Genomic DNA, 24,287 nt, shown 5'->3' with positions numbered 1-24,287 from the left:
ATAAATTTGTTAGTCTTTAAGGTGCCACAAGTACTCCTGTTCTTTTTACATTAGATGAATGTTTCTGTTAAAATGAACAGTGGTGACACAGCCCGTTTGGATATTTAAATTGTCATCTTTAGGTAGGCTTCACACTTAACACTCTAATAACATGAATGTAGCCATTCCTGAGAGCTATTATTTCAGTTTTTATGTCCATGGGGAAAGTTTCACTGGTTTAAATTAAATTGTTTTTTAAACCATCTTTGTTAAACTGAGACAAATACATGTGGATACTGTTATTTGTATTTAAGTGGCTTATTTGTTTAACCTAAACCTGTTACCAATTGACTTAAGCTAAATCAAAAAAGGCCACTCTTATACTGAACTAAGTGTGTTCACATAGTGGTTTGCACTGTTTTAACTATATTGGTTTAAATTCACTCCTTAGGTTAAACTGATGCAACTATCCCACGTAGACAAGACCTCATGCTGTCTGCAGACCATATAGACAAAAATGTACTAATCTATGTGTGGTTCACATTTTCAAGTTTTTCCTTCGTTGTAACAGTTTGAAACAGAATTTTTAAAAGAAGCGATGGCTTGGATTCTGGAGTACAGTTATACTATAAGGGATGGTTTTTGCAGCAAATTCCATGGCTACAAATCCATTTTGAGACCTATCTGCTAACTAAAGACTGAAGTTTTATTCCTGTTAGTGCTACAAAGTCAGTGCAACTCTCGGAGAGTGCACTGGATTTTACTATGAACATCTTCAACAGAACTGTTGACTAAGCTCTGATTGCAGAATCCTTATTGATGATGGAGGAACCAGAAGGAACATTTGGCTTTCATCTTCCAGGTTGAGATTGTATGGCTCGCACTTAAACTAAGTAGATTTGGCCTGGTTTGGGAGTTATTGAGAAACAAAATACAGGCCCCCAAGATGCCTTCTTTACAGCCTCTTGTCCAAGAAGAACCACACCTTAAGGGCTAAAATGGGTCGTAAACTGAGCAGGTGCTCCAATGAGCAAATCTTGTCAATCATATTTAAAACCAACCATCCACTTTTGTCCCCAGATAGATCCTGCCATGGAGTTATTGCAGTTGTAGCTTAATATTTCTACTTAAAGGGTATATTCTGTGGTATTCTGCTTTGTCTCTAAGAAAGGCAAGTGCAAGATACTAGCATGAGCAAACAATTGTTTTTTTGCAGTTCTAGATTTAAGTGCCACCTTGTGGATTGTTAGAAGCATTGGAGAAAACGAAATAACCCCCCACACCTCTCATGTTGAAAAATCATCAAGTAAGGGCATGATTGAGAAGAGATTTATATAATATTTTTCATAGAATTGACTTAAATAGAAGTAGGACATACACAGAAAAATATGTAGTGTGTGGTGACCTGTATTTTTCATTGATGGCTGGCAAGACGATTGTAACTTTCTCTTTCACATGATCTCACCATACCATTTCATGCCTTTGTTACCTCACTTTGATTATTGCAATGTGTGCTACATGGAGTTAGCCCTGAAGATTATTCAACTACTGTAGATTGTGGCAGCCTACATGTTAATTTTGCTTCTCCTGGGGAAAATGTTGCACGTGTTCCTCTAATCAGCACTTTCTAGTTAATTTTTAATGTAAGATTTGAGTTGTTGGTTTTTGACCTTTTGGAGCCATACGGTTTTGAGGTCCTGGTCAGTTTAGAAAGTTGCTGTCCTTTAGTTTTGCTACTGTGGCAGTTGAAATCAGCTGAGGAGCTCAAGTTTATATCCAACAGGTTAAATGGCAGCAGAATGTTTTCTTTTATGGGTCCTGGGCTGTGGAATATGTTTACTGAAATAATTTGTTCATTCAAATAATACTATAAATGAAAATGTACACTGCCACCTTACAAATATCTAAGTCAACAAATGGATTTCATATTGTGCTCTGGAGGTCAACTTACTTTGTCTTTATCAGATCAACATAAGAAATAAGTTTAGCCCTAAGGCCTTTCCATTCAAAATGCCTCTCCTGCAGTTGGAGGAGTGCACAATTGTATCTCTCCTGCTACAGCAGTTCACAAGAAAAGAGGCACTGACTCAAGTACCTAGGACCAAACCATATTGGCTTCATAGATCAACATCTTGAATTATATCTGTGAGCAAAGAGCACTGGTACAATACACTTCCTATGGCAAAAATTGACTATTGATTATTTTTTTTCTGTAATTTGTAGATAAATATAGGCTATGGAAATGAATTTATCAGGGAAAAAACACAATTAGAAATATAACCATAACTTCCCAGTTACAGTGATATTACTGGGTTTGCAAGGTTTGAACATCACTAAAATTCATTTTCCGTATGTAGTTTTTATTTTTTGTCTGCAGAAAGAACAATGAATTGACGTATTTGTGCCCGATAGCATCTTCCGGTTGCATTGCTGACGTATCAGTGTGGTTTTGGTGGTTTTGTAAAGCTGTTCATGACATGTAGGCTTGCAATCATATTCACACAGTAACTTCTAACAAATCTTTTGAAGAAGAAAATGTTTTCCACAGACATTTTAGCAGATTTTATTTTTTCACTTTAGCATTTATTTTGGCTTTTTGAGTTAGTGCTCTTAATCTAAATCCTTACTATAAAGTATTTACAGAAAAAAATATTGTTGGTTGGTTTTGGAACAGAATTAGACTACTTCTGGACAGAAAATATCATATTAATGAGATGTATCATATTTTAAAGAGCAGGGAATATTAATATTCTTGTACTATGAGAGAATAGCACAAATTGGAAAATAAAAGACCCAAGCATTTTACAGTGACTTACAAATAATCTGTCTTAATTTTTCAGAAGCATTTTATGGACTATATGATTTAATATGTCAAAGAATACATCATAATATTTTGTTAATACTTGGAGCCCAAATACAGTGGAGGCATGTTCTTTTGAATACGGAATATCTAAAACATATAGGGGCAGATCTTCAGCTGGTGTAAAGTGCCACAGCTGCTTTTAAATCAATGAAGCTATGACAGTTTACAGCAGCTAGGGATCTGCCCCGTGGCCCATCTTCCTATTTATTTTCAGACTTCCTATTAAAAAAAAAAAAAAAAGGACCATTTACTTGTTTCTCATTTAATGAGTTGGAAGTCTAGATGTCATACTCCACTAGGTTATGGGGGCAGGGAGAAGGAAGTAAGATATAAAGCCATCTGTTTTGTGCTTAAACATAGCTAACTCTAGCTGTTGTAATTTTGAGTAGCTAATTATATAGCATAGGTTTTTTTGGTAGAATTGTAAAATTTCTGAATGAAGGGAAAGAGTAGATGCAACACAGTAGAATTTTATTAAAGTATTGGCAACTGTGTCTCACAAAATCATACTAGATATGAATTCAGATCAGTTGGATAAGGACATTGTCATGTGGAATGCTAACTCGTTAGAATTTCTAAAAAAATTATCATTTATCACTAAACTTTTATCAGGATATATACGTGTGGAAGAAGTGGATACCACTGCTATCTTTGAGTTTCTATCATAAGGAAACTAACCTATAGAGACGCTATCAAGTATAATGTTTACTACTGAAATATCAGTGGCAATATATATATTTTTCAACCCCAATTTAACATCTTTATTAGTGTTTGGGAAAAGGCAAAGGATATGGATGAGAGCAAATTTGCTGAGATTCAGTCCAGACAAAACAGGAGTGATGTTGGCGAGTTGAGGAGAGCAATTGGACAATATGACACAGATTGTATCTGCCCCACACCCCGACTGAAAGTGTATGTCTTCCACTTGTTACAATTTATGAGTCTGGTTAGATTTGCAATTACTGTTGAATGGTAAACTTTCAGCAATATCAAGACAGATTTTTTTATGTTTGCATCTGGTTAGGAGGTTATGATCTTTTCTTACCAAAAAGGACCTCATTGTAATTCATACTTTTATCAATTTGTGACTCGATTACTGTACAGGAATATACTCCACTTGAAGCTATATCTTGAATCCACTTGAAAATGAACTGGTACAGAATGTGGCCTACCGCTTGTTAAATGAAAGATGAAGCATAGAGTAGGTCTCCTATTTACCAGGGAAGAAGAGCTAATAACTGATGACATTAAGAAAGCTGAGGTATTTAATGTCTATTTTGCTTCAATCTTTGCTAAAATGGTTACTAGAGACCAAATACTCAACACAATTCATATTAACAAGGGGGAGTGAGCACAAGCCAAAATAGGGAAAGATTAGATTAAAGAATATTTGGATAAATTAGAGGTATTCAAGTTGGCAGGGCCTGATCTTAGGGTACTTAAGGAACTAACTAAAGCAATATCAGAACTGTTAGCAATTATCTTCGAGAACTCATGGAGGACTGGTGAAGTCCTAGAGGACTGGGGAAGGTCAAATATATTGTCTATCTTTAGAAGGGGAACAAAGAGGAATTGGAAGTTATATACCAGTCAGCCTAAATATGATTCCTGGAAACATGCTGTAACAAATTGTTTACAAATTAATTGTTTAATACCTAGAGGATAATAGGCTTATAAGGAATAGACAGCATGGATTTGTCAAAAACAAATCATGCCAAACAAACCTAGTTTCCTTTTTTGATGGTTACTGACCTAGTGGATAAGGAGAAAGTAGTAGACATGATATATCTTGATTTTAGTAAGGCTTTTGACACAGTCCCACATGACATTCTCATAAGAAAACTAGGGAAATGTGGTCTAGATGAAAATACTGTAAGGTGCATGCTTAATTGGATAAAAAAACCACATGCAGTTAGTTAGTTAGAGCGCCTATCTAGTGGGGTTCTGAAGGGGCCAGTCCTGGGGTCTGGTACTATTCAGTCTGTTCATTAATGACTTGGATTATGGCGTGTGGAGTATGCTTATAAAATTTGTGGATGACTCCAGGCTGGAAGGGGTTGCAAGTACTTTGGAGGACAGGATTAGAATTCAAAGAGACTTTGATAATTAAAGAACTGGTCTGAAATCAACAAGATGAGGTTTGATAAAGACAAGGCCAAAGAATTTCACTTGAGAAGGAAAAATCAAATGCACAACTACAAAACAGGGATTAACTGGTGAGGTGGTAGTACTGATGAAAAGCATCTGGGGGTTATAGTTAAGGCTACGATTTTGTCATGGGTATTTTTAGTAAAAATCGTGGACAGATCACGGCCAAGAAACAAAAAATCACGGAAGCCATGATATGTCCCGGACTTTTACTAAAAACATTCCTGACAAAATGGGGAGGGAGGAGGGTCCAGCACGCTGCCCAACCCCCCTGCAGCATCTGGGAGCTATAGGGTCCCCATTGCCCTGCAGAGCCGGTTGGGGAGCTGTGGGGGGCCCCTTTCAGTAGCCGCTGAGCAGCTCTGGGGTCCCTCTGCCATGGCCGGAGGCAGCTGTGAGCTGCAGGGAGTGGGGGTGGTGGCTGCTCGTGGCGGCAGTTGGGGAGATATGGGGGTCCCTTGTGGCCGCTGCGCAGCTCCGGGGTCCCTCTGCTGCTGCCAGTAACTGGGCAGCTCAGGGGTCCCCACTGGTGGCCGGTCAGTTGCGGGGAGAGGGAGGGTCCCACCGCCACCATTGGTGGCGGCTGGGGAGCTGTAGGGGGGCCCCTTCCAGCAGCCGCTGAGCAGCTCCAGAATCCCTCTCCCTGTGGCGGGGGGAGGATGGGGATCAGCTGCTCGCAGCAGCTGAGCAGCTGCAGAGCGGGCCTTGCCAGCGGTGGCAGCTAGGGAGCAATGGGGTCCCTGCTGGCACCGGTGGCCGGTCGGTTGCAGGTCGCCTGTGGAGGCTGGGCTGCTGCAGGGGTCCCTTGCTGCTGGCTTCAGCAGATGTTACTGAGCAGGCTCAGTTCGTGTGAACGTGCTCAGTACACCCTAAGTAGCACATTCAGTCAGATAACCAGCCGTCCTGTAGTGTAAAAAACGGCTATCTTTGGGGGCCTCCAATGTCACAGATTCCGTGACTTCCGTGATATAATCGTAGCCTTAGTTATAGTGGATCCCAAATTGAATATGAGTCAACAATATGATGCAGCCGCGTACAAGGCTAATATCATTTTGGGGTGCATTAACAGGAGAGTAGTATGTAAGACATGGGAGGTAATTGTCCTGCTTAGGCCTCGGTACTGTGGAGGCCTAAGCTGTAGTACTGTATCCAGTTCTGGGTGCCACACTTTAGGAAAGGTGTGGACAAATTGTAGAGAGTTCAGAAGAGAGCCACAAAAATGATAAAAGGTTTAGAAAATCTGATTTATGAGGAAAGAATAAAAAAACTGAGCATATTCAGTCTTAAGAAGAGAAGATTAAGGGGGGACCTGATAATAGTCTTCAGCTATGTTAAGGGCTGTTCTAAAGAGACTGATCATTTACTCTTTATGTCCACTGAAGGTATGACAAGAAGTAATGGGTGTAATCTGCAGCAAGGGAGATTTATGTTAGATATTAGGAAAAACTTTCTCACTAAAAGGTAGTTTAAGCTCTGGAAGAGGCTTCCAAGGGAGGGTGTGGAATTCTGACCAGTAAGGTTTTTAAGAACATGTGGCCAAACACCTGTCAGGAATGGTCTATGTTTACTTGATCTTGCATCAGCGTAGGGGACTGGACTTAATGACTTGAGGTCCCTTCCGGTCCTATATTTTTATGATTCTATGAAGTGGACTGTCTTGCGGTGAATACATTAGACCAGTGCATCTCACTAGTTGCCAGGGATATTTAAAGGTGTTAGTTTTTACCTGTAAATCTCTATAATGGCCTTGGATCTGCTTACTTGAGAGTCCTCCTCTCTGCTTATGCTACAGTTCTGCAGTTCAGATTTACAGAAGATGAAGATGGGACTTCTTGGATATATAAGAGGAGTTGCTGACAGGGCATTTTCCATGGCTTTCAAATCCACCCCCCCCATCCCCACCGTGGGTCCAAAATAGACAATATTTGTTCACCGCAAGACTTTTCTTTTGTGAGCATTTTGGGGGAGTGGATGTTGCTTAAGGGGGTTATTTTAGGGGGAAGTGAAACTTTTTTCTCTTTTTTTTCCCTTTTGCTGTAAATGTATAGTGCGACCACTGTTTTTATCGATGTTTAAAAATTATTTCCAAGAGTGCTTAGAGCTTAGTGTAGGTGCCATTTTGTTTGCCTTTATAACTAGATAAATACAAATAGAAAAGCAGCATCACCACCCACTGCTGTGACCTGTCTGATGGATGACTTTTTTACTGTCTCAAATCCTGCAGGATTAAAAAAAAGACCATATAGTTACTTTATCAATAAGTAAATTGTATTGCTCTTAAAATACAAATCTTTTACTGACAGTTATTGCTATATTTGGTTTTCATACTTTATCATGACTTTTGTTTTAATGTTAGCAATTGAGACAATGAAATGATCAGTTGAAAATTAACCTTTCCCACCCACCAAAATTTGGAGGGAATTATTGTAAATAGCATGAGCTGATCAAGATGTATTCTATTAATACACACTTTTTGACTATTAGCATATAACTCATTACTATTTATTTTGTCTCTTTTACAGATGATTCTTTGGGACTGGGATTTGAAACAATGGTATAAACCCCATTATCAGGTCAGTCTATTTTATCTGCATTGGGAAAGCTAATATTAATCTAATGAAAATGCACTTTGAGATTAAAGGATTCCCTCTAGAATGGCAGATTTCAATTTTTCCACTGGAGTTTTATAGCTGTCTAACTTGCTGGTATTTCTTCAGGTTGGTGATTACTCCATCTTCCAACTTCTCCTCACTTTCAGGTTCAATTCTCTCTAATTCTTGACTGCAGTTGCAGGTTTGTGAGTGCAGGAATTGCTGAGTCAGTACAATGACAATATCTTGATATTGGTTCATACTCAAGGTGACTTGCTGGGCTTGTTGAGACCTCTATTTTGGTATTTCTCTGTGAAAGTAAATTCTTCCCAATAAGGCACATCCCTGCGATGATAGTTTAAAAATACATAAAATTAAGAAAGTGTACTTATAATTTTATGCAAAGCTGGTAGCGATACATGTAGTTAAGATTACCCAGCATTTTCTATTATAAGATCTTATTTTCAGTTGCTTATAACTTTGTCAAACTTTAATCATTTGGACTGAAATTTTCCATGCTGGGTGTCTCCCTCAGACCATTTATTTATGTACTTATTTAAGATTTCAGCTAAAATGGTCCAGTCATTTCTCAAAACAAGGTTAGGAAAAAATGTTGTTTTTCCCATGTTAAAAACTTCATATATACACACATACTTCATTGATACATTCTAGTGCTTCCATGTGTTGAAGCAGAGACTTAAAATTTGGCAGGGGAGTTGACCTGGTATCAGGGATATACCTTTTGCCATCCCCATAAAAATCATCCCAAATGTTAAGCCAGTTAGAAGCCTCTCTAAAAACATAGTTAGCATGTGCTCAGTAAAGGCCTGCTTGAGTTTGGCAGCCAAATTATTTTTCTTGTCTTTCCTTCCCATTGGAATAGTAGGCAGTTGTGCCTTTAATATTGTCCCTTGAGAAATGCCAGCTCTCCTGAACTTCTCTATCCCTTAGGTTTTCTTCCCATGGGACCTTACCTACCAGTTCTAAGTTTGTTAAAGTCTGCTTTTTTGAAGTCTGATGTCCTTAAGAACTGCCGTTCTGGGTCAGACCAGTGTTCTATCTAGCCCAGTATCCTTTCTTCGAGAGCGGCCAGTACCAGAGTTTCAGGGAAGTGTACAAAACAGGACAGTTGGAGAGATCCACCCATGCCTTCCCCTCCCAGCATCAGCAATCCGAGTTTAGGGTCATCCTGAGCATTGGGTTGTGTCCCTGATTACCTTGGCTATTAGTTACTGATAAACCTATCCTCCATGAACTTATCTAGTTCTCTTTCAACCCAGTTATACTTTTGGCCATCCCAACGTCGCGTGGCAATGAATTCTATAAGTTAATTTTGTGTTGTGTGAAAAAGTACTTCCTCTTCTTTGTCCTAAACCTTGCTCCTATTAATTTCATTGTGTGACCCCTGGTTTTTGTGTTGGGAGGAAAGATAAAGACCACTTCTTTATTTACTTTTTCCACACCATTCATGATTTTACAGACCTCTTGCACGTCACCCCTTAGTTGTCTCTTTTCTAAGCTAAAGAGCCCTGATCTTTTTAGTCTGTCCTCGTCTGGAAGCTGTTCCATACTCTTGATCATCTTTTTTGCCCTTCTCTGAACCTATCCTTTTTGAGATGAGGTAACCAGAACTTGGCATTGTATTCAAAGTGTGGGCACACTATGGATTTATATAGTGGCATTATGATATTTTCCTGTCTTGTTTTGCATCCCTTTCCTAATAGTTCCTAATGTGCTGTTAGTCTGTTTGACTACGGCTGCCCATTGAGCTTAAGTTTTCAGAGAACTGTTCATGGTGACTCCAAGGTTAGACTCATCTATCTTTAATTGCTAGGATTGCCTTTGAAGCCCTTTTTAAAAATTGGTGTTACATTAGCTACCTTCTAATAATCTGGTACAGAGGCTTGTTTCAGCAACAGCACTAGCTCTGAAATTTCATATTTGAGTTCCTTCAGAATGCTTCTGGTGACTGATTATTGTTCAATTTATCAGTTTGTTCTAAATCCTCTTCTATTGACACATCAGTGAGGGACAGTACATCCAGATTGGTCACCCAAAAAAGATAGTTCTGATGTGGCTGTCTCCCCCACATCTTCTGCAGTGAAGATTGATGCAAATAATTTGTTTAGCTTCTCTGAAATGGCCTTGTCTTCATTGACTGCTCCTTTAACACCTTGGTTGTCTAGTGGACCCACTGCCTGTTTGGCAGTCTTCCTGCTTCTTATGTACTTAAAAAAAATTCTTACTGTTAGTTTTTGAGCCATTAGCCAGTTGCTTCTCACAGTCTTTCTTGGCCTGCTTTATTATACTTAGTTTGTGTATCTTTGTATTTTCCCCATTAGGATTTGACTTCCAAATTTTAAAGGATGCCTTTTTGCCTCTAGCAGCCTCCATTACTCTGCTCTTTAGCCATGGTGGCATTCTTTTAGTCCTCTTTTTAGTCTTTTCTGATTTGGGGTATATGTTTAGTCTGAGCTAAAGTTACTATCTTATGGAGTTTTTAAATTGTCTCCATGCTGCCTGCCGGCATTTAACCCTTATGCCAGCTGCCTTTAATTTCCATCTGACAAGTGTCATCATTTTTATGTAGTTTCCCTTTTTAAAGTTAAATGTTACTATGGTGATTTTTTTTTTTTTGGTATTATCCCTCCTGAAAGGATATTACATTATTACATTATGGTCACTATTGCTGAGTGGTTCATCTATAGTTACCTCTTGGACCAGATCCTGTGTTCTACTTAGGACTAAATTAAGAACTGTCCCTAGCCTTGTGGGTTCCAGAACTAGCTGCTCCAAGAAGCAGTCATTTATGGCGTCTAGAAATTTTTATCTCTGCTTTACGCCCTGAGGCGACATTTACGCAGTTAACCTGAGAATTGTTGAAACTCACCCATTATTATTGTACTTTCTGGTTTTGTAGCATCTTTAACATGCCTTAGCATTTCACGATCACTGTCATCATCTTTGTTAAGTGGTCAGTAGTATATTCCTACTGCTATACTCTTTTTATTCAAACATGAAATTTCTATCCATAGAGTGTATGGGACAGCTTGTTTCGCATAAGATTTTTACCTTATTTGACTCTATGCTTTCATATAATGTCACTCCCACACCGGTGTGACCTACTCTGTACTTTTATACCCTGGTATTACCGTGTCCCATTGATTATATCCTCTTCTTCCATGTTTCTGTGATGCCTTTATATCAATATCCTCAATAAATGACAGACACTGTAGTTTACCCATCTTGCTATTTAGACTTCTAGCATTTGTATAGAAGTACTTGTACATTTTGTCAATATTCAGTTACTTGCCATCTTGTGTTATATTTAAATGGGACTCTATTTCGTTTGATTGTTTCTCACCACCATATACTTATACTTCATCAACTTCTTTCCTATCCTATTTAGTAGAGTATAGAATTCCCGATTTGATAAATTCATCCCTACAAAACCAGGGGTGTTGGAACAATTTGTATAATGGGAGTGCTGAGAGCTATTGAACCAAACTGTAAACCCTGTATATAATGGAAACCACTTTGAGTCTAGGGATGTGGCAGCACCCCCGGCATCCCTAGTTCCAGCACTTATGTATAGAATGTCTTTGCCAGAATTGTGTGCTCCTCTGCACCTATTGGCTTTTCCCCAGCCCTTTTTTAAAATTCAAAAGATTTTTTTGGAGAAGATTTTTTTAATGTGCCAGCAGTCTGGTTCCATTTTGGTTTAGCTGGAGCCCATCTCTCCTGTATAGGCCATTCCTTTCCCCAAAGGTTCCCAGTTCCTAATAAACTTAAATCCCTCCTCTCTACACCATATACACACTGAGACCTTGCAGAGACCTACAGTGACCTTATTCTGCTTCTCTCATTTCTTCCTTTCCTTAGAATCATGAAATCTATCATTTCATGATTACTTTCACCCAAATTACCTTCCGGGGGTGGGGGAGCTCTAACCTGAACCCCACTGCCCAGGGCTGAAGCCCTTGGGCTTTGGCTTCAACCCTGGGTGGTGGGGCTCGGACTTCGGCTTCAGCCCCAGGCCCTAGCAAGTCTAATGCCAGCCCTGGTGATTCCATTAAAATGGGGTAATGACCCACTTTGGGTTCCCGACCCACAGTTTGAAAACCGCTGGCACTAGAGACTTTAAACTGGTCTACCTTTCACCCCCTTCTGGACTTCAGAATAAGTGAATGTATTCTTGTGTAATAATATTTGATACTGTGTCAGATATTTGCAGTATATTGCACAAACTGTCACTTTCTGTTTAAGGAAAAGATACATTTTCAGTGGATGATTGTGCTTGTTTTAGTGAACGAAATATAAGTATGCATAGCTTAATGGTGCTTAAGAAAAAAGTTAAGACCATCTTCTACAATTATTCTTTTAACTCTTCCCTGCCCCACATCAGTTCCCCACTTCCCAAGTGTGTATCTCAGGTTCTGAATCCTCATCTACCATAACTAGAACCTTCTCAGTCACTTAGCAAAAATAGTAGGAAGAATGGTGCCTGTCAGGAGAATCTAAAGCAGCCCTTTCTTTCTGCAATTATGTGTAGTAGAAGTAGGTGTTGGGATTCACCCAGAGACTGATTCAGTGAAGGTGACTTTTTATTCACTGTGTAAACATGCATAGCCTTGCTGGGGAACAAGTAAGCATAAAAGCAACTAGACAGCTGGTGAAGGCAAGTGGGTTTTTTAATAAATTTTTATTTGCATTTTCTTCTTGTGACCCCACAGTTGAGAAATGAAGGCTTGCAGAATAAAATGTGGATACAGTTCATCATGCAACTGAGTGGCCAGCATAAGTAGGCACCATTGAGATGCAGGAGCACCCGCTTATACATTATTTTGGAATTGTTGTGGAAATAATTTATCTTTCCCAGAACTTGGAGTTATAAAACAAAGAGCCTGTGAGAATTTTTCTGTCTCACTTACTGTGCATGAGGCTGGTAAGAATATGAAACAAACAAACAAAAACCTTAATAAAGAGAGAGGGAGAGGGAAAGAGAGAAAGAGAGAGAAAATAGGATAATGCAGGAAAAGCAACACACACATTTTTATTAGTCAATCAAGACAAAAAGAAAACAGGAAAAAAGAGAAAATGCAGATGAAGGTAGAAACTGTTATTTAAATAGAATGTGTAATAACGTTTGAGGATGAGATGCATGAAAAAAAAACAAGAAACTGGTGCAAAATACAGAGAACTACAAAGCCACACTTACAAAACAAACAAGTTCACAATTATACATATAAAGATGGCTGAAAATTCAATATTGATGTTATACAGGTAAATCAAGATTTTTATTAACACTGTTACGTACTAAGCTGCCTTTCTTCTGCAAAGATTTTGTATACCCAAGTCTAATAGTAGACTACTTTTTTTTTTTTCCAGATTTCAAAAAAATTTGGGGTTTCCTCCGACACTTTTGAAAAAACAAGTTTTACCTGTTTTGTCTGTCTTTGTTTGTCTTCATCACAGTATTCCCGTTCTGCAGTTTCTGCTCTGAATGTGAGACTGCTGGGAACTCTCCTAATAAGATTTTTTTTAACCTTTTTTAACATTTGAGCACCCATAGTGTTTTTGCTTACTAAGGTCAGTTTCTACATCATCTGCAGGCTCACCACTGCTACTGGCAATTATGAGGAAGGACTAGACCGGTCAGACAGGATAGGATCTGGTCTCCATCCACTCCGAATACTTCCCAGAATTCACAGGCATTTCCCAGATCGCCTAAAGTTTGATCTCTGCAGTGTAATATTCATGATTTGATGTCTGGCATCTAACACAGAGAAACAACCCAGATGGTTCCAATTTTTGCTGCAGTCCCTCCACCTTGTTCAGTCACATCCACACCCAACCAAGTGTTGGCAATTTCCAGATCTCTAAAGGCTACTCCTGAGGGCATTCTGCTCCAAAAAATTAAAAATTCTACGCACAATATTTTAAAATTCTGCAAATTTTATTTGTCAAATAAATGTGAAGGCTCCAGCATGGCATTGGGAAGCACAGGCTACTGACTGCACAGAAGTGGGAGATCACTGTGCAGCTCCTCCCCCCTATTCCCTGGGGACACGAACTCAGGGTATGTCTACACTACAGGATTAATCCGAATTTAGATAATTCGAATTTGGGAAACAGGTTGTATAAATTCGATTGTGCGCGGCCACACTAAGCACCTTAATTCGGTTTTTAACCACATTAATTCGGTGGTGTGCGGCCACACTACCCCATTAATTTAAACACAGTAATTCGGTGGTGTGCGGCCACACTAACCCTAATTCGAATTAACAAAATCGATTTAGGCTCTACTCCGCTCGTCGAGGTGGAGTCAGAAATCGATTTTAAGTGCCCTTTAATTCGAATTAACTGGCTCTGTAGTGTGGACGGGTGAAGGGTTAATTCGGATTAACGCAGCTAAATCCGAATTAAAGTCGTAGTGTAGACCAGGCCTCAGAAGTGAGGCTGCTCCCAAGCCTGACACAGCGCAAGGACTGGGCCTGCTCCAGAAACACACCAGGGGCCTGCCCCTCCATGCCAGGTGCACCAGGTGTGGGCAGACAGGCTCAGCAAGGCAGGATCCAAGTGTGGAGGGGCTTAGTGTGGCGAGATCCAGTTGTGGGTTGAGAGGATTCTGTGTGGAGCAATCTAGGTTTAGGGGGCTCAGTGGGGGATCCGGGTGCAGGGGGATCTGGATGCACAGGGGCTTGTTCAGGGGTTCTTGGTGTAATGGTAATGGGACTTTGAGGGGGGTCCTGATGAAGGTGGTTGCAGCTTGGTGTGTGGGGGATAAAGCTCAGCGGGGGTGGGGGTCTGGATGTGGGACGCTCAGTGAGGGGTCCAGATGCTGGGTGAGTGGGGCGGGGACCCAGGTGCAGCTGGTTGGGGCTTGGGAGCATGGGGATTCAGGTGCGGGTGGCTTGTCAGCGTGGTCCAGGTGCAAGGGTAGTGTGAATCATCATGGGTTTGGTTTCTGAGTGCAAGGGGAGTGAGGCTCGGCAGGAGGGTCTGAGTATGAGGGGGTCTGGATGCACGGGGGTTGGGCAGATGGGGGAGCAGCTCCCTGTACAGGGATCCCTTCCCATGCAGCTGAGGAGCGATGGGTGCAGGAAGTGGGGATGTGTGGGTTTGAAGAGCTTCCTGCAGCCAAGCATCGGGTGCTGTGCAGAGGAAGAGGAAGTCCCATCCTTCCCACCCAGCCGGGACTAGCAGCTGAGCCAGTGCAGAGTAGGAGCCACCAGCCAGGTCTTCCCCAATCCTGTCTCCTGCCCCACAGTGATTTATCTCTCTGCCAGCTGCCCTGGGCCCCCGAAACATACTGCAGTGGATGCATGACCACTTTTGTGGCTTCCCTTTGCTTCCCCATCAGAAAATCATATTTCTGCAGGGAAGCAAAGAAATCTGCCAGGACATAAATTCTGCGCATGCGCAGATTCCCCCAGGAGTAATAGGCACAGTCCATTACATCCTCCTCTTTTAAATCAATTAATTATATGACTATAATATAAAACTATAAACCAATTAAAAAATTTAACTAACGTATAACTCAGCAAATAATGCTGATATCGTCAGAAGTCACCAGTACCTAACCCTCCATAACATCATTTTAAAGATACTATTCCTTAAAAGCACATAGTCCCATAGCTTTTTCTCACATATGAATAATTCCACCATTGGATGTTTTAGTCATGGGAGTGTCTCTTTTTTTCAAATGGTTCATTTTGCTAGAGACTGCTCTCTGTGGCCCTTGGTGTTCGTTAGGCAGTTCTTGATCCTACGTGATATTGGATTGATTTTACACAAGTTGCAACCTTTCAGAGTCTGCACTTGTAGGTCTTCAAGCATCTCTTTTTCCAGTGTTCTCTATATTGCACAGGAACAATGTCTTTGTCTGACATGTCCAAAAGAGCAGGCAGTCATCTGGTACTTACTTCCATCCTGACATGGACTTCCTAGTTCAACTGTAAGAAATCTTTCTGTGTGATTAGATAACTGCTTTTGTGTGTTCTGAGCTTCTTCCAGATGTTTTTTTACTTTACTCAGGTTCTGAGATCTCTATAAAGCTGCTGCCACTGGGATTCTGCTTCTGTCCTCTGCACAATTTTCCCATTAACAAGTGGGTTGATGAGTATGATTAATGATATGCCAGTCACTGGCACATTGTGGTATTCCATAATGACCAAGTGTGCGTTTATCCCTGATTCCCCTTCATTTTTGAACAATGACTGTATGTCTGTAACACTTGTTCACCCAAATTCCTCTCCTTTGCAGACATTTGGAACTAAAAGCTCACAAATGGGACACAGTCACATATAAGTGTTCGCAGCGTGTCATGCCAGATAAATAGTGCTTTTAGTTTAGCAATAATTGAATTGGCAGTTTTATCTGGGATCTTTATCACTCCTGAATACTTTGAATATAGATCTTGCCATTTTTACATGTGGTTTAGTATTTTTCAAACACATACATATTTCCCTTTGTCTGAGATAAACTCGTGACAGCTCTTTTCAATTGCTGGGACTGCAACGTGCACACCTTGAACATCCTTTTATTATCTTCTCAATATCTCCAGACATGCCAGTCCAGTATATTATTGCTTGGTTCTCTGCATGCCCTAGTAAATTTCATGTAGCTGAAACAATACTATATTAGATACAGCCATCTTTTCTCCTACAAATAGTGTTCTGTCCTGACACAAAAGCAGATCCTTCATAGGCAAGAAGGATTTAGTAGCAGGAACAACATCTCTTTTGTGTCTTGACCATCCTTTTTGCATCCATGTCATTACTACATGGAGCTGCAAGTTTCTTTTCCTGTACAGCCTTTTTTCTTCAAAAGGTCTAACTCCTTGCACTATCACTGTCTGTCTCATACTTTTTATAAAAATAGTTCAAGAACATAAGAACGGCTATACTGGGTCAGACCAAAAGTCTGTATAGCCCAGTATCCTGTCTACCGACAGTGGCCAATGCCAGGTGCCCCAGAGGGAGTGAACCTAACGGGTAATGATCTCTCTCCTGCCATCTATCTCCACCCTCTGACAAACAGAGGCTAGGGACACCATTCCTTACCCATCGTGGCTAATAGCCATTAATGGACTTAACCTCCATGAATTTATCCAGTTCTCTTTTAAACGCTGTTATAGTCCTAGCCTTCACAATCTCCTCAGGCAATGAGTTACACAAGTTGACTGTGTGCTGTGTGAAGAAGAACTTCCTTTTATTTGTTTTAAACCTGCTGCCTATTAATTTCATTTGGTGGCCCCTAGTTCTTGTATTATGGGAACAAGTAAATAACTTTTCCTTATCTACTTTCTCCACATCACTCATGATTTTATATACCTCTATCATATCACCCCTTAGTCTCCTCTTTTCCAAGCTGAAAAGTCCTAGCCTCTTTAATCTCTCCTCATATGGGACCCGTTTCAAACCCCTAATCATTTTAGTTGCCCTTCTCTGAACCTTTTCTAGTGCCAGTATATCTTTTTTGAGATGAGGAGACCACATCTGTACGCAGTATTCAAGATGTGGGAGTACCATCGATTTACATAAGGGCAATAATATATTCTCCGTCTTATTCTCTATCCCCTTTTTAATGATTCCTAACATTCTGTTTGCTTTTTTGACCGCCTCTGCACACTGCGTGGACGTCTTCAGAGAACTATCCACGATGACTCCAAGATCTTTTTCCTGATTCGTTGTAGCTAAATTAGCCCCCATCATATTGTATGTATAGTTGGGGTTATTTTTCCCAATGTGAATTACTTTACATTTATCCACATTACATTTCATTTGCCATTTTGTTGCCCAATCACTTAGTTTTGTGAGATCTTTTTGAAGTTCTTCACAGTCTACTTTGGTCTTAACTATCTTGAGCAGTTTAGTATCATCTGCAAACTTTGCCACCTCACTTTTTACCCCTTTCTCCAGATCATTTATGAATAAGTTGAATAGGACTGGTCCTAGAACTGACTCTTGGGGAACACGACTAGTTACCCCTCTCCATTCTGAGAATTTACCATTTATTCCTACCCTTTGTTCCCAGTCTTTTAACCAGTTCTCAATCCATGAAAGGACCTTCCCTTTTATCCCATAACAACTTAATTTACGTAAGACCCTTTGGTGAGGGACCATGTCAAAGGCTTTCTGGAAATCTAAGTATTCTATGTCCACTGGATCCCCCTTGTCCACATGTTTGTTGACCCCTTCAAAGAACTCTCATAGATTAGTAAGACATGATTTCCCTTTACAGAAACCATGTTGACTTTTGCCCAACAATTTATGTTCTTCTATGTGTCTGACAATTTTATTCTTTACTATTGTTTCAACTAATTTGCCTGGTACTGATGTTAGACTTACCGGTCTGTAATTGCCGGGATCACCTCTAGAGCCCTTTTTAAATATTGGCGTTACATTAGCTATCTTCCAGCCATTGGGTACAGAAGCCGATTTAAAGGACAGGTTACAAACCATAGTTAATAGTTCTGCAATTTCACATTTGAGTTCTTTCAGAACTCTTGGTTGAATGCCATCTGGTCCTGGTGACTTGTTAATGTTAAGTTTATCAATTATTTCCAAAACCTCCTCTAGTGACACTTCAATCTGTGACAGTTCCTTGGATTTGTCACCTACAAAAGCCGGCTCAGGTTTGGGAATCTCCTGAACGTCCTCAGCCATGAGGACTGAAGCAAAGAATCCATTTAGTTTCTCTGCAATGACTTTATCGTCTTTAAGCACTCCTTTTGTATCTCGATCATCCGGGGCCCCACTGGTTGTTTAGCAGGCTTCCTGCTTCTGATGTACTTATAACAAAATGTTTTTTTACCTTTTGAGTTTTTGGCTAGCCGTTCTTCAAACTCCTTTTTGGCTTTTCTTATTACATTTTTACACTTAATTTGGCAGTGTTTATGCGCCTTTCTATTTACCTCACTAGAATTTGACTTCCACTTTTTAAAAGATGCCTTTTTATCTCTCACTGCTTCTTTTACATGGTTGTTAAGCCACGGTGGCTCTTTTTTAGTTCTTTTACTGTGTTTCTTAATTTGGGGTATACATTTTAAGTTGGGCCTCTATTATGATGTCTTTAAAAAGCGTCCATGCAGCTTGCAGGGATTTCACTTTAGTCACTGTACCTTTTAATTTCTGTTTAACTAACCTCATTTTTGCATAGTTCCCCTTTCTGAAATTAAATACCACAGTGTTGGGCTGTTGAGATGTTCTTCCCACCACAGGAATGTTACATGTTGTTATATTATGGTCACTATTTCCAAGCAGTCCTATTATAGTTATCTCTTGGCCCAGCTCCTGCGCGCCACTCAGGACTAAATCGAGAGTTGCCTCTCCCCTTGTGGGTTTCCGTACCAGCTGCTCCAAAAAGCAGTCATCTAAAGTATCAAGAAATTTTGTCTCTGCTTTTCGTCCTGAGGTGACATGTTCCCAGTCAATATGGGGATAATTGAAATCCCTCACTATTATTGAGTTCTTAATTTTGATAGCCTCTCTAATTTCCCTTAGCATTTCAGCATCACTATCACTGTCCTGGTCAGGTGGTCAATAATAGATCCCTAATGTTATATTCTTATTAGAGCATGAAATTACTATCCATAGAGATTCTATGGAACATGTGGATACACTTAAGATTTTTACTTCATTTGATTCTACATTTTCTTTCACATATAGTGCCACTCCCCCTCCGCACGACCTGTTCTGTCCTTCCGATATATTTTGTACCCTGGAATGATTGTGTCCCATTGATTGTCCTCAGTCCACCAGGTTTCTGTGATGCCTATTATATCAATATCCTCCTTTATCACGAGGCACTCTAGTTCACCCATCTTATTATTTAGACTTCTAGCATTTGTGTACAAGCACTTTAAAAACTTGTCACTGTTTATTTGTCTGCCCTTTTCTGATGTGTCCGATTCTTTATGTGAATGTTTCTCGTCTGATCTGGCCCTTACATGATCCTCTTCCATCCTCTGCTCCTGACTATAACCTAGAGAATCTCTATCAATAGACTCTCCTCTAAGAGAAATCTCTGTCCAATCCACGTGCTCCTCTGCAGCAGTCGGCTTTCCCCCATCTCTTAGTTTAAAAACTGCTCTGCAATCTTTTTAATGTTAAGTGCCAGCAGTCTGGTTCCACTTTGGTTTAGGTGGAGCCCTTCTCTCCTGTATAGGCTCCCCCCATCCCAAAAGTTTCCCCAGTTCCTAATGAATCTAAACCCCTCCTCTCTACACCATCATCTCATCCATGCATTGAGACTCCGAAGCTCTGCCTGCCTTCCTGGCCCTGCGCATGGAACTGGGAGCATTTCTGAGAATGCCACCATAGAGGTCTTGGATTTCAGTCTCTTCCTTAACAGCCTAAATTTGGCCTCCAGGACGTCTCTCCTACCCTTCCCTATGTCATTGGTACCTACATGTACCACAACCACCGGCTCCTCCCCAGCACTACACATAAGTCTATCCAAATGCGTCGAGAGATCCGCAACCTTCGCACCAGGCAGGCAAGTCACCATATGGTTCTCCCGGTCATCACAAACCCAGCTATCTACGTTTCTAATGATCGAATCTCCCATTACTAACACCTGCCTTTTCCTAGTGACTGGAGTTCCCTCCCCCGGAGAGGTAACCTCAGTGCGAGAGGATACCCTAACACCATCTGGAAGGAGGGTCCCAACTATGGGAAGGTTTCCCTCTGCTCCCATTGACTGCTCTGCTTCCCTGGGCCTTTCATCTTCCTCAATAGCACAGGGGCTGTCTGACTGGAGGTGGGACAATTCTATAGGGTTCCGGAAAGCCTCATCAACATACCTCTCTGCCTCCCTTAGCTCCTCCAGTTCCGCCATCCTGGCCTCCAAAACCCATACGCGGTCTCTGAGGGCCAGGAGCTCCTTGCACCAAATGCACACATACGCCACCCACCCACAGGGCAGGTAATCATACATGCTGCACTCAGTGTAATAAACTGGATAGCCCCCACTCTGCTGCTGGGCTTCTGCCTGCATTGTCTCCTGCAGCTACCTAGTTAATGAAAGGGTTTTGTTTAAATCAAGAAGTTGTGAATGTAGTTTAGTTTACAGGTTTTAAAGAACAGCAAGTGAACCTTGCCCCCTTCCCACTCCCCTTCCAAACTCCGTTGCGAAACTCCTTGTTAGCAGTCCCTGTTCGCAAAGTTTAGAATTGAACTGTTTCTTTCTTGAACTTGACATTTTTTGGTATATGCCATTCCTATCAGCTGGGTGCAAGATTTGGTTATGCAGCTCTGTTGTCTCTGCCATAATGATAATATAATTGCTATAATAATTCCTTGAATATGGCCAAAGATCTCCTGATGTTTCTGCTGGAATACCTGGTTGCAGACTTGATTCCACATGGCAGGTGGCAAAAATGGTATGTTCCCCATAGGGTTATTGAATGTGTAGATACACAAGGATAACTTATCCAACCTTATCTGCCAACTTCCATCCTGTTAATCAAGAATAGTATCAGGTGGAGACTATTGTCTTTCCTGACACACAACTCAAAGTACTGTGTAATGAGTATGATGTGCTGTTGTCTGTGTGTACTGACTTTCAGGCCCATGAGTCCAGACATATCCACAGTGTGCCATTCTTCTATGTAATCACAAGGCTATTAAACCAGTTCATGAGTCCCTGAACTCTGCTTACAAATCTATTTTCTAAATTTTGTGCAGAGTACCTTTCATTGTGCTAGATAGGCTTAAGGATATCTTCCAACATCTGCAGACAACAAGTAAGCTGCATGTGTATGATGCTGTTACTCAAGCTCCCCAAGGTCTGCAATACATCTTTGTATCTGGCAATCAAGCTTTCCTTGGTGATAAAGGTCAGTTATTGCTAGAATGTCAGTTGAGCAGGTTAGATTCCGCACCTCATATGCTGCTCTGCCTCGTATCAGGATTGGTGAAATCTGAGTTTTTTTTCAAGCATTTGTCTGTGTGTTCCACTTATGGTGTACTTGCACCCCATGCACTGGATATCAGAATGCTTTAGCCAGCAGCGTCCATTGGTTGCACCTGCTCCCTTGATGACCTTGAACCCCTCTCTTCCTTCAAAGGTATAAAGGAGGCAGAGTGACAAGCCAACCCTCAGTTCCTTTCCACTGCTCTTTGCTGGAACTGAGATCCAGCTGCACTGTCCACTTTTTTCCCCAGTCACATATTTGATTCGTTTTTTTACAAATAGTTTATTGGTTATTTAGATTTAGTAGGTTTTAGCTTTATTTAGTTTTTCTGCCCTGTACAGGGGCATCTGGCATTCTGTTGGGACTAAGACCCCTGGGCCTTAAATTTCATGAGTCTTGTTGGGTAGTTATGACCATTAGTGACACACATGTACGCTGTCTTGACCATTTAGGGAAGGGCCGTGTAAAAGAGACATGTAAGGATCGTAAAGCCCTTACTGAAAGGACAGCTAAATCTGGCAAGACTTCCTCCAAAAGAAAGAGCTGTTTTTTTCGTGTGTGTGTGTTTGTTTGCTTATGCCTTTTGCTGGGGGATGGGAACGGGGGGGGGAAGGGTGCACACAAAAATCATTTTCTATCTGGGGCGGTAAAACGTGTAGACCAGCTCTGATCATGTGCCTCAGATGCTGGCACACTTACAATCTTCTGCAGTGTTGATTTGCTCAGTGCAGACAGTCTCAGCACAGCAGCTGCCAGGCCCTGTGCATTTGAAGCCCGTTGCTGCTGCTTCAGTAATCCCAGTTCTGACTCCTCTGGCAGCAGTGCTACTGCTGCTGGTATTAGTATCCCCAGCGTGGGCTTTGTAATTACCAGGCCAGCCTATGCCACAGCACCACCTGGTGCCGAAGCATATGGCACACAATGATTTGACTATTTCCATGCAGCCTAACTCCCACTTATTAGAGGTTTCTGTCAATCAGGAGATGCTTTTTAAGTCACATGGGAGTTATGGTGGTAAGCCCCCTTCAGGGGGTAATTCTCAGACTGCCTTGCAAGCAGATCCCTTAGAAGAAGAAAAAGATGGATATTCTTCTTCATCTTCTATTAGTGGAGGTGTTTCAAGCTCTTAGCCTTTGGGATACCTCTCATGACTGACTGATTTATTTATTTGAGAGTCAGGTCAGGTGTATGGGTAAATATAAGCATGTTAGTTCAAATGCCCCCAGTGGATATGCCCGCCCTGGCATACCCATAAGGACAAACTGCTTGGCCTGACTGGCATCCATTGGGCTCATATCCTACATTTAAGCATTCTTCAGCTTCTGGTTCCAGAGCTAGATCTCCTTCTCCCTGGCAACAGCAGCTATAACAGAAAAGTACTCATTTTGCTGACTGAAATCTTCTCCACATCAGATTCTGTGAATATATACCTCAACAAGTTCCTGAAGCTGTCCCAGGACACAGTCACCAGATGAGGCTGTGGCTCCCCCCCAGATGTCTTAGTCAGATGATTGTGGAATGTCTTACAGAGTGGCAGAAGTTGTGGAAATGCAGTTCAGCCTGTCCAAGAGAAAGAGCATAAATTGTTGAACTTATTACATACATCCAGTATAGAGGGGCTTGTGCAATATAAATGAAGACTTAGTTATGTCAGACTCCAGCCTCTGTACCACCAACCTCTACAAAATTTGAAAAAAACTATCAGGTTCCTTTAGCAGGCTTTGAATATTTTCTACATTCATCCTCCTCTGTGGTCTTTAGTTGTGACCAAGGCACAAGAGAAGTCAAAATATCAGTATTTTAGGACTACTCCAAAGGAAAAGGAGTCAAAAAGATTGGACCTTCTGAGGAAAAAGAGTTATTAGTCAGCTAGCCTTCAGTTTTGCATAGTGAATTATCAGACCCTTCTTTCACATTATGATTTCCTTGTGCGGAACAAGGTTGCTGAGTTTCTCAAAAAACTTTCTTCTGACTCCAGGGAAGAATTTAAATCTTGGAGGGTCCATTAATACTGAAGACCTCACTACAGGCCTCAGTTGACGCTGCAGATATAGCTTTGTGATTGACAGCGATCATCATGCAGCATATCATGGCTCTAGGCATTTGGATTGCTAAAGAAGGTTCAGACTACACTAGAAGACCTTCCTTTTGAAGGAAATCATCTGTTCAGTTCCAAAACTGTGGAGTCGTTACATTTGTTGAAGGATTCTTGAGTCACATTATGGGCACTATGTATTTCAACTTCCCAGTACAAGAATAAACAGCCTCAGTGTAATACTCATCATAGCAGCAGTGGTGCAAGTAGGGCAGTATGGTACGCCATACCAGTAAGATATTTATAGCTGGTACTCCGTACTGGAAAGACACAGGAGGAGCAGAAAGTGGGGCCGCCGGGCGACCCCATGCCAGCGACAGCAGCTTCTCTGGCATGGCTTTACCACCCCCAGCCTTTCCACGCAGCTGTGTCTGCTGTCAGGGGTCTATACAGCAGCCCTGCCAGAGGCAGGGCCGGCTCTGGCTTTTTGGCCGCCCCAAGCAACAACAACAACAACAAAAACGGCGGCCAGAATGGCAAAGCAAAAAAAAACCCGGCGGCGCGGCCGGGGCGGGGGGGCAGGGGGACTCCCTGCGCTGCAGATGTGCCCCGGCTAGCGGGGGGAGGGGGGGGGGGGGGGGGGGGAGAGAGAGAGAAGGGGGGCGGCCAGGGCTTCCGCGGGGCGCTGCCACGCGGCCCCGCCGCCTGCTGGGAGGACTCTGCGCTGCTCCGGTCGGCTGGGAGGGAAGG

The 24,287-nt window shown here is 41.5% G+C and overlaps 1 protein-coding gene across 1 annotated transcript in view; it reads left to right on the top strand.

Moving 5' to 3' along the window:
• PDE3B (phosphodiesterase 3B) overlaps nt 1–24,287 on the top strand; it is a 297,944-nt gene that overhangs the window by 150,462 nt on the left and 123,195 nt on the right. The window contains exon 2 of the mRNA XM_024202160.2: nt 7,513–7,563. Coding sequence (XP_024057928.2) covers nt 7,513–7,563 — 51 coding nt within the window. The remainder of the gene's footprint in view (nt 1–7,512; nt 7,564–24,287) is intronic.

This window comes from Terrapene carolina, unplaced genomic scaffold, assembly GCF_002925995.2.
Source record: "Terrapene carolina triunguis isolate 2854851 unplaced genomic scaffold, T_m_triunguis-2.0 Scaffold96, whole genome shotgun sequence".
NCBI lineage: Eukaryota > Metazoa > Chordata > Testudines > Emydidae > Terrapene > Terrapene triunguis.
The sequence above is the reverse complement of the archived record's forward strand: the minus strand, read 5'-3'. Positions and strand labels throughout refer to the sequence as shown.